Source organism: Rhinolophus ferrumequinum, chromosome 2 (genome assembly GCF_004115265.2).
Source record: "Rhinolophus ferrumequinum isolate MPI-CBG mRhiFer1 chromosome 2, mRhiFer1_v1.p, whole genome shotgun sequence".
Taxonomy (NCBI): Eukaryota; Metazoa; Chordata; class Mammalia; order Chiroptera; family Rhinolophidae; genus Rhinolophus; species Rhinolophus ferrumequinum.
This window is the reverse complement of record NC_046285.1, coordinates 50,700,717-50,710,980: the sequence shown is the minus strand read 5'-3', so window position 1 is coordinate 50,710,980 and position 10,264 is coordinate 50,700,717. Positions and strand designations below refer to the sequence as shown.

Sequence of the window (10,264 nt, the reverse complement as noted above, 5' to 3'; positions counted from 1 at the left end):
GAATCTGGGTTGGGGAAAAATAATATCTCAGCCACCAGTATGCGGGGCTGTGTGGAGTGTAGAGTTACACAACATAGGCTCATCTCTCCAACCTCACTCACTATTACTCTGAGCAAGTCAAATTCCTTTGGGCTATAATCCCTTTATCTGCACAATGAAGCTAACCTAACATTTATTTTACTTGCTTTTGGTCTATTGTAAGGATCTAATGAAATAGTCTGTAAATGTGTTTTATAGGGTGAATAAATGTTTCTTTGTATTATAAAGCTTTGTGCGTCCTCAGCCTAGTGGTATCTTCTATCTAAATTCAATTCTCTGGGAAGAAACAAGAATTCATTTAAGCTCAAAATGATTCCCTTTTACCAGGACAATGAAAACTGGATCCTATTTAATGAACTTTTCAATAGCTGTTTACCAGCTTTTGCTTCAGAGATACATACATCTGCATGCATAAAAATTTCACACACAGAAATCAGCTCATAGGCAGTTTCAAAGGATGTAATAATAGCCAGTTATAATTATTCCTTCTCATATATATGTAGCAAGGGTTTTCTCAGTATTGTTTGTCTATTTTCATCATTAGAAGTAAAATCTTTGTGCATAGAGACTGTGTGTTTTAACTTGGAAGTGATGTATAAATTACTTTATACATTACTTTATGCATATACTTTATACATATACTTTATGCTATATAAGGTAGAAATTTAAAAGACAATGCAAAGACAGTGCATAAATTCATTAATCAAGTGATTCCTGAACTGCTACCATATTCCAGGCGCTATGCTAAATTCTGGGTATACAGAGCAGATCCAGACACAGCTTCCGCCCTTAAGAATCTCACAGTTGTGGGGGTCGCCAGTTAGCTCAGTTGGTTAGAGCATGGTGTTCTTAACAAGGTTGCCCATTCGATCCCCACATGGGTCACTGTGAGCTGTGCCCTCTACAACTAGATGGAGATAACTACTTGACTTGGAGTTGATGGGTCCTGGGAAAAACACAAATAAATAAAAGTTAAAAAAAAAAGAATCTCACAGCTGTGGGGAAGAGGCACATAAATAGGACAGGTAAATCAAAATGAAATGGGAAGAAGGCAAAGATAGTTTTAAACAGGACACCAAAAGCGATGACCGTAAAGGGAAAGATTCATAAATGCAACTTAATTAAAATCAAGAACTTTTCTTCATCAAAGATATCATTAAGAGTGAAAAGGCAAACCACAGACAGGAGAAAATATCCATAGCACATATATCTGACAAAGGTCTCTTATTTGCAATTCTAAAGAACTCCTATAAATCAGTAAGAAAAGACAAAGAACCAATAAAAACTGGACAAACGACTTAAACAGGTTCTCAAAAAAGGACCTCCAAATGGCCAATGAGTACATAAAAAGTGCTTATTCATCTTGAAAATTCAAATTAAAACCTCAGTGAGATACTACTATACACCCGCCTGAATGCCTAAAATTAAAAATGTTGGTGAGAATGTGAAGAAACTGGAACTCTCACACCCTGCTGACGGGAGTATAACTTGGTAGGACCATTTTGGGAAACTGTTTGGCAATATCATTTACCAAAATTAAATATTCATATTCACCTACCCTATGACCCAGCAATCCCTCTCCTAGATATATTCCCTAGAAAAATTAGTGCATAGTTCTTCCAAAAGACATGTATAAGAATATTCTTAGTAGCATTATTTATAATAGGCAAAAATTGAAAAGAATCCATCTTTTCAATATCCATCAATAGTATATTAAATTGTATTATAGTTGTGCAATGGATAATACTCAGCAACAAAAAAGAATGAATTATATGATGGATGAAACTCACAGATATAATATTGAGTGAAAAAAGCCAAACATGAAAAAAGTACACACTACATGATTCCATTTATATGAAATTCAAGAACAACCAAATGTTAATCGATGATAAAAGCCAAAATAGAAGTTAACACTGGGGATAGAGGTAATGATGGGAGGAAACACAATAGAAACTTCTGGGGATTTGGAGATGTCCTATGTCTAGATCTGTGTGATGGTTGCTCTGGGTGCACATGTAAAAGTTTGTCAATTTTTATAATTAAGATTTTCACACTTTATGTAATACCTAAATTTAAAAAATGTCGGAAGGCACTGGGTAAAAAAAGTAAAGGAGCCATGCAACACACAGAACTGAGCTAAGAGCAAAGCAAGCAGGGTGGTAAGTTAGAAATGGTGGCTGCTCTGTTCAGGGCTATTCTTCCAAAGAGCCCAAATTCTGCGATGAGTGAAACATATGGGCGGCTAGTTTGTGAAACAGTGTTGCTGCTTGGGAAAGAAGAGGAATGAAGGTATTTCTCACGGGTGCATCCTCTGACTCATTAAGACGTTTTTGCTCACGAGGCCATGCCTCCTGGTTCCTTCCTTAGCGTCACATGAAAATGAGCAAAGTGTGGGTCATGAGGAGAGCGCTCTCCAAGAGGAGGAAAGCTCCTTCAATGGAAGCCTGTGGGCAGTGTTGTGGGAGCACACACACACACACACACACCCGCGCATGCACACACATTCGCATTGGTGACCTCTACATATATTCAGAGCCTCCCTGGCCCTCCTCAAGGGTCCTGCAAAAGTAGCCCCGAGGTCCAGCCCTGCAGGAGTCCCAGCTGGCGCTTGCAGGAGTTCTGGCCCACTCTGAAGACAGAGGCTTCTCCAGGTTCTTTCTCTCGCATCTCCATTCTTGCCAACGGATGCAGGTAAGCACAGATGAAAGGGCCCAGTGAGGTAATGGCCAGGGAACAGTATGGCCTAGCTTGAACTTCCACTCAAGTGAGCCCTGGCTCTGCCACTGAGCAGCTCTGTGACTTCAGGTAACTTTTTTGACTTCTCTTAGCCTCCGTCTATCAACTTCAGACCTATACACATGCTTAGAATACTTTTCCCTTCCCAGCTTTGCCTGTCTCATGCCTTGTTGTCATTTAAGTTTTAGCTCGCATAGCACTTTGTCCAGAAGATTTTACCTTGAGTCTGCAGGACAAGATTAGGTGTCCCTCTGTGTGCTTCCATTACACTTTAAATCTGATCCCTCTGCTCAGCACTTGATTGTTACCTTGTCAGCGTCCCCACCAGCCTTTAAGTTCCTCAAGGGAAGAGACTGTATCTGATTCACCATTCTATCCCAACCCCTAGCATATTGCCTGGCAGAAAGTGGTCATTTAATAAATATTTTGCTGTTCATGAGGAAATGAAAGAAAAACCTCGCTAGATGATGAATAAGGTAGATAGACACACAGAGAATTTGCGAGTCCTTCTCCATATCACTTACATTGTTGCCCAGACAGCTAGCTGATGATTTGTTCACCCAGCCATGATCTCAGGTTGGAATATGGCCTCCCTTAAAGCCTGGTTTGTTTTTTTTTCTTTTGTTTTTTTAAAGCCTGGTTTTAATAAGGTTTTACCTTATCATTCCTGCTTGTCTCTTCGGATATCAAATTAGCCAACCTCTTTGCCAATCTCCTAGCTCACATTTTTGGAAAGCATTTCTCAGAGTGTTATGATTTCTAGGGAAACAAAGTCAGGAAGAGGAAGTGAAATTCAAACTAAGTCCCAGCCCTCCTGGCTGGAGCAGCACAGCAAGTGCTTTTGGTGTAAGATCAGTGTGACAGCCAGGATTCTCTGCATTCCGCTCTTCCAAAGGCCATGCTCAATTTCGTGGTTTTTCCCTCTTATGTCCGTAATTTTTGGTTTCCCTTCTAAAACTCTTTCCTGATAGGAAAAATTTCCAGAGAAGAGATTGTCAGGGGGATGTTATTTTGGTGATCTGTATGGAGACAGGTCTTACTCAGAGGTGGAATGGTTTGAAGGCTGCTGAAAGTGTTCCTGAACAAAAGCTTCTCCCTGGCTGTGGTCTAGAGAGCATGTTTGAAAGTCCAACTACACACCAGTACTCATTTGGGCTCCTGACAAAACGTCAGTCTTGTGGGAGGGGTGTGGGTTAAAGTCGTAACTTGCTAACACACTTGATTGGTTAATTCTCTCCAACACTGGGACAGATTGACAGCCCCGCACTCAGTGACAGGACAGTCTGGGGAGGGAGGCCGCCCAGACGTGAACTTGCATCACAAACTGTTACCCTACACGTGTCATGCTTAGTTATTGAATATAGATTGCAGTAATAATAGTCAAGGTATCTATTTTTCTGTTTTGCATATGGATTGTTCCCGCACCATTTGTTGAAGAGATTATCCTTTTCCAATTGACATACCATCTTTTTCAAAAATAATTTGATCCTTTGTGTGTAGGTATATTTCTGAACTCTCTAGTCTGTTCCATTGGTCTGTATGTCTTTATATGCATTTCTTTACCGTATTGATTACTGTAGCTTTATAATGTCCTAAAATCACATGATGAAAAAGTTCTCCAACTTTGTTTTTCTTTTTTGAAATTGTTTTGGCTAATCTAGGTCCTTCGCATTTCCATATAAATTTAGATTCACCTTATCAATTTCTACAACAAAATCCTGCTGGGATTCTGACTGAGATTGCACTGAATCTATGCATCAATTTAGAGAGAATTGACATGTTAATGATACTGAGTCTTTTCATCCATGAATGTGGTATATCTCTGTATTTATTTAGGTTTTCTTTAATTTTTTTCAGCAATGTTTTGTAATTTTTAGTGTACAGGTCTTGCACATATTTTGTGAAATTTATCCATAAGCATTTTCTATATTTATGCTATTGTAAATGGTGTCTTTTAATTTTCATAATTTATCATTGATTGTGTATACAATAGAACACAATAGAATTTTTGTATATCAATTTTTTATTCTGTGACTTTGCTTAACTCACTTACCAGTTCTAGTACTTTTTAAAATAGATTCCTTAGGATCTTCTACATAGACAATTACTCACAATGTTACTTGTGAGCAATGATAATTCTCACTTCTTTCTTTCCTATCTATATAGCTTTTGCTTCTTTTTATTTTCTTATTGCACTGCAAAGGATCTCCCGTACAATGTTGAATGGAAATGGTGAGCGTGGACATCTTTAAAATGCCATCTTTTAAAGAGAAAGGATGACACCTTTAAAAATTTGTTTTTCTGTACCAAATAGAAATAATCATTGGCTGTAATAGAGGTACAAACAAAATATGAAGGGATGAAGAGTGTGTGTGTGTGTGAGTGGGAGTTGGCAGAAAACGGAACAATTAAATTCTATCCCTTGGGGAATATTTATAAGAGTCAGAGTTTTTAAGCAAGTTCCTTGGCTCTTCTTGATCTGACCCTGGGAGGTGACAGCATCTATAAGTCTGTTTCCCCCACCCCATGCTCTCAGCAGCAGAACTACCATGACCTTCCTTGTATTGGTTCTAGGACGCTGTTGTCTCCCTGCATGATGACATGTTCACAGACCTGCTCCCGCATCCTGGGGCTGAGCCTCAGTACTACAGCTCTGGTTGCTGCTGGGGCCAACGTGGCGCTCCTCTTTCCTAACTGGGATGTAACCTACCTGTTGAGGGGCCTCATTGGCAGGCATGCCTTGCTGGGCTCTGGACTCTGGGGAGGAGGCTTCATGGTAAGTGTCCCAGGTTCCTTGGGTATGAACTCCCTAAGTGCCCTCCAGGGGTGGAGCAGGGTGGGGGTAGGGAAGGAGTGTTTTGATTCCTTGCAAAAAGGTTTGATCTAACAAGCTGGTCTTGAGTCTATAGCAACTCCAAGTGGTAGAAGATTCTAGGACGACTTGTCACAGTTGTTGAATTTTGGACTAGGCAGAATGGGTGTGAATGTTGTCAGATCAGACAACATTCAGAATCAGATCAGAGTGACATCAGGCTAGCCATCCAAAATTGGGTCCTGACAGTCAAAGCCAAACTTTCTGAGAAAGATCGGATAATCAAGTCCATGTGTGGCTATCTCAATAGCCACAGGTGGCAGCTAAAATGTAAATTACCTAATCTCTTCTTACCATTTTTCTCTCCTCTCCCAGGTACTCACTGCAGCTACCCTCATCTCCTTGATGGGATGGAGATATGGATGCTTCAGTAAGAGTGGGCCCTGCCAAAGTGTAAGCACCAGATTCCACTCTTCTAATACCTAGAATTTCCCACATTCTGTTTCTTTAGAGCTAAGTGGTAAAAAGGCAATTTTGGTCTTCCGGTTTGATGTCAGGTTCTTACCATGCCCCTTAATCTCCCTAAGCTCTTAGGCAAGTTGCTTAACCTTTCTGAGCCTCAGGTTCCCACCTGTAAAATGGGAGTTAACAGGATCAAGTCAATGATCCCGTTGTATAATAAACCATAAATGTAATGAACTATAAATGTTGATACAAATGTGAGAAACTGTTATTTTTATTTTTTAGCCAGTTGAACAATATGGACATGAGTTATGTACATTGTAATCAGGTATTAATGATAGAAAATGTCCTGGCTATTTTGCTTAATTGTTCTTAGTCCTGGAAGGTTCTCCCGAGATCATCTAATGACTAGATTCTGGTCTGATCTTTCCATTTTACAGATAATTAAACTGCAGCCCAGAATAAATCTGCTCTTTATTAATTACACATCTATATACACATTTGAAAACTCTCAGTTTGCTCACACACTATATTGCTTATTCACTCTCAGATGCATGAATTTGTGGCCTCCTTACAGTAACTCCGCGGCTTGCTTTGATATCTGCAGCCCATGTATTGGAAACCCTACTTACTGAGTCAGAATGATATTTTAAAGAATTAAATATAAACACCCACACATTTCATTCACGATCTGTTCTCAGTCACGTCTGTTTTTCCCCTAGACAGGTGGTTTCAGACCTGAGTGTGTATCAGAATCCCTGCAGGGTTTGTTAAAACAGATTGCTGGGCCCCACTACCAGTTTCTGATTCAGTAGGTCTGGGGTACAGCAACAAATCTGCATTGCTAACAAGTTTCCAGGTGATGTGACGCTGCTGGGCCTGGGACCACATTTTGAGAATCACTGTCCTAAGCTTACATCAGACTAATTAATCTTGAATCTTTTAACTACGAGTCAAAACTTAGTGTGCACCTTTCTCTGTGCCCTCCTAAGCTCCAAACCAGCTTGACATTAGTGGGGAAATAACTATAGTTCTGATTAAAAACTATTTATATGTTTTATTTAAAATTTTAAATTATGTATTCTTTGGAAGGGAGAAAGACATCTAGTATCCTGGGAAAGAAGCCAATTTGGAAGCAAACGAGAACTCTGCCAAGAAAATAAACTCATTGTTATCTTTTCAGAGGGAGGGGTGGTGCACCGACTAGAGAAGTACAGTGAAAGAATTAGTGTCATTTCAGAGTTGACTGTAATTTCCCTCCGTCTGTCTCTGTCTCCTTTCTTCCTTTCTTTCCTATCTTTCTTCCATGCTTGATTTGAGAATGACAGGAATCAGGGATAGGAGCTTGGATATTTTAGAAAATACAGCTTTCCCTTAAAAGAGGCAGAAATGGGCATGTGATAACCACTCTGACCTTCTAACCTAGAGGCTGAATAACTGCAATCTAAGCTTTAAAATTTCTGATGCCAACCTGCTGAGAAGCTCTGAAAAGCCTTCTGAATCAGGGAGGTCCAGGTTCAAGGGCCAATGTTTCCTCCTTCTCAGTTCTTCTTCTCCCATCCTTTCCTAGCCCTACCAATTGACCCCTCATCAGCCACCTTATCTTGGTTAAGCTTTAAAGGAGGGGCCGTGGGTAGGAGTAGCCCCATGGATACGATGGGGGAAAGCCTGAACACCAGAGAAGTTAGACTTGTCCAGATGGCCCCACAAGTCACCTAGTCATGATGCCATTTTAGGCTTACTGTTTCTTTTCTCCCTCTACAGATGCTCACTGCTTTGTTTTCAAGTGGACTGGCTTTGCTTGGAGCCTTGATTTGCTTTATCACTTCTGGAGTAGCCCTGAAAGATGGTCCTTTCTGTATGTTTGATGTCTCATCCTTCAATCAGACGCAAACTTGGAAATATGGTTACCCATTCAAAGACATGCATAACAGGTAAATGGATGGAGACTTGGACGAATTTGCAGCCTTTTCTGAGAGAGAGGGAGAGAGGGAGGGAGGGAGAAAGAGAGATGGACTACAATCTCCTTTTGGTGATGCATTGTAGCATTTCACTCCTCTGAAGCTCAGAAATTGCAAATACAGCAATAGTCACCCTAAAGAGTCTAGACCTAAGACCTGAGGTGGGCGAGGCCCCAGTTTTCTATTGAGATTGCTTATTTGTCTTTTCTTATTTATTTCTCAACTCCTGGTCTCCTTATTTTTTGGCATAGGAATTATTTGTATGACTATTCACTCTGGAACTCTGGCTGCCTGGAGCCTTCTAAAGCTGTTGTTTGGCACGTGTCCTTCTTCTCCACCCTTCTGTGCATCAGCCTCCTCCAGATTTTCCTGGTAGTCATTTATTTCTTCAACAGCATCCTGGGCCTTTTCTGCAGCCTCTGTGAGAAGTCATAGGTAATGCCCTTTCATGGTGAGAGTTTTCATCAGAAGCTGTCTTGAATCCTCTCTGCAACTAGGACTTATGGGTATGAATCATAAACAAACTTCCCTTTTATTATTCCCTGTAGGAATAATAAAAATAATAATTCCTTGCATGTATGTTGAATGATATGTTTTTTAAATCACATTGTAAACTGCAAGATGATATTTTTGTAGAAGGAATAATTAAGTCATTATTGTGTAGGTACTTACACTCCATAAAATGTCCTCCAGCCATGATCTCATTTCAGCCTCTCAACAACCCCGTAAAATCTGTCACATGTCATACATAGAGAAGTTAAGGCTCCTAGAGGATAACGGATTGGCTGCCCAAAAGCACTCAACTAAGTTCAGGTAACGTCAGTACCTGAGGCCCTATCTTCTAAATTCAAGTTCACCAGTTGTTACGGACTGAACTGGGTGCCCCCAAATTCACAGGTTGAAGCCTTAATCACAATTGTGACTTTATTTGGAGATAGGATTAAGGTTAAATGAGGTCATAAGGAAAGGACCCTAATCTAGTAGGACTGGCATCCTTATATGAAGAGGATGAGATACCAGATCTCTCACTCCACACGAGCACAGAAGAAAAGGACATGGCTAGAAAGTTGCCATCTGCCAGCAAAGGAGAAAGGCCTCGGGAGAAACCAAACTTGTTGGCACCTTGATCTTCGACTTCCAAACTGCAGAAAATAAATTTCTGTTGTTTAAGCCACCCAGTCTGTGGTATTTTGTTATGGCGGTCTGAGCTGCTTAATCTACCAGTGTTCATTTCATTAGTGTTCAGTGCAGTTCAACAAGTAGTATATACTGAGTATCCACTGTGTGCCTGGCATTCACTGCTGTGCATGCTGTGGATCCAAAGATGACTGAGACATGGTCCTTGACCTTGAACCCTGCCCTGTCCTTGAAGAGCTGATGGTCAGGTTAAGGAAACAAACACATGTGCCAATAATTTAAATGTCATATAGTAAGGGCCATGGTAGAGGTCAACACAGGGTGCACTGAGAGCTCGGAGAAACAATGAACCTCCAAGAAGAGGATCTGTAAGAGACTGAGGAAGACTTCAGTTACGTCTTAGCTGATTCTTGAAATAGCCCAGCAAAGGGGGCAGGGTTTTCCCAGCAGAGGGAACAGCACGCTCTAAGGCATGAAGGGGAGACATGGAATGGGGTGTGTGCAAAACTGGGATGCCACAGCTGCTTCTAATGTGGAATGTGGAAAGCAGAGGACCTCCCTCTCTCCCACTTTAGGTCATGAAGCATCTTATCTGCAAGAAAAGAAGTGTGAATTCTGCGACACAGCCATAAGGAGCCAACTGAAAGATTTCAAGCAGAGCAGTGGCAAAGGGAAGTCATTCTGAGGGCAGTGTGAAGTGGAGGCTGGAAAAGTGAAGGTGAAGTGAGTTTCTTGGGGTCCGGGAGACCAATGTAGACAATACTATCTAGAAAACACTTTGTACAACAAAACCTGGAACAGTAAAATTAGTTGGTTTCTAGTGGAACTTGCAAAGATATACTTTTATAGAAACTACCCCCTTTGTGTCTTATAGTAGCAAGTTTTGGAATGTGTTGATCCAACCAGTAGGTTAAAGGTTACCAAAGGAAGCCTGGATGGATATTGAAGAACTTTCTTTTCTGTTTTTGAAGCAGGCAGAGACCAGGATACTACATCTTTGTAAACAGGAACATAAACTGGTGCTCATCAGCAGGGAATGCACCCTAAGTCTGCTCCTTCTGACTTTTGCACAGGAGCAGGGTGTGGGTCAGGCTGGGGGAACTGTAGGCTGGCAGTT

General features: G+C 40.8%; 1 protein-coding gene across 1 annotated transcript; it reads left to right on the top strand.

Annotated features, from left to right (window-relative positions):
* The first annotated feature begins 2,474 nt into the window (after positions 1-2,474).
* TM4SF19 (transmembrane 4 L six family member 19) lies at positions 2,475-9,057 on the top strand. Its single transcript, XM_033121954.1, has 5 exons — positions 2,475-2,730; positions 5,350-5,551; positions 5,963-6,040; positions 7,814-7,983; positions 8,262-9,057. Exons 2-5 carry the CDS (start codon positions 5,369-5,371, stop codon positions 8,443-8,445), a joined length of 615 nt encoding a protein of 204 aa, XP_032977845.1. The 5' UTR covers positions 2,475-2,730; positions 5,350-5,368; the 3' UTR covers positions 8,446-9,057.
* Positions 9,058-10,264: the final 1,207 nt, after the last annotated feature.

Bases quoted from the DNA above. Each gene is read 5' to 3' on its own strand.
- TM4SF19 (XM_033121954.1), top strand. From the start codon at position 5,369: ATGATGACATGTTCACAGACCTGCTCCCGCATCCTGGGGCTGAGCCTC. The intron at 5,552-5,962 runs GTAAGTGTCCCA...CTCCTCTCCCAG, and splicing joins TCTGGGGAGGAGGCTTCATG to GTACTCACTGCAGCTACCCT. The intron at 7,984-8,261 runs GTAAATGGATGG...TTTTTGGCATAG, and splicing joins TTCAAAGACATGCATAACAG to GAATTATTTGTATGACTATT.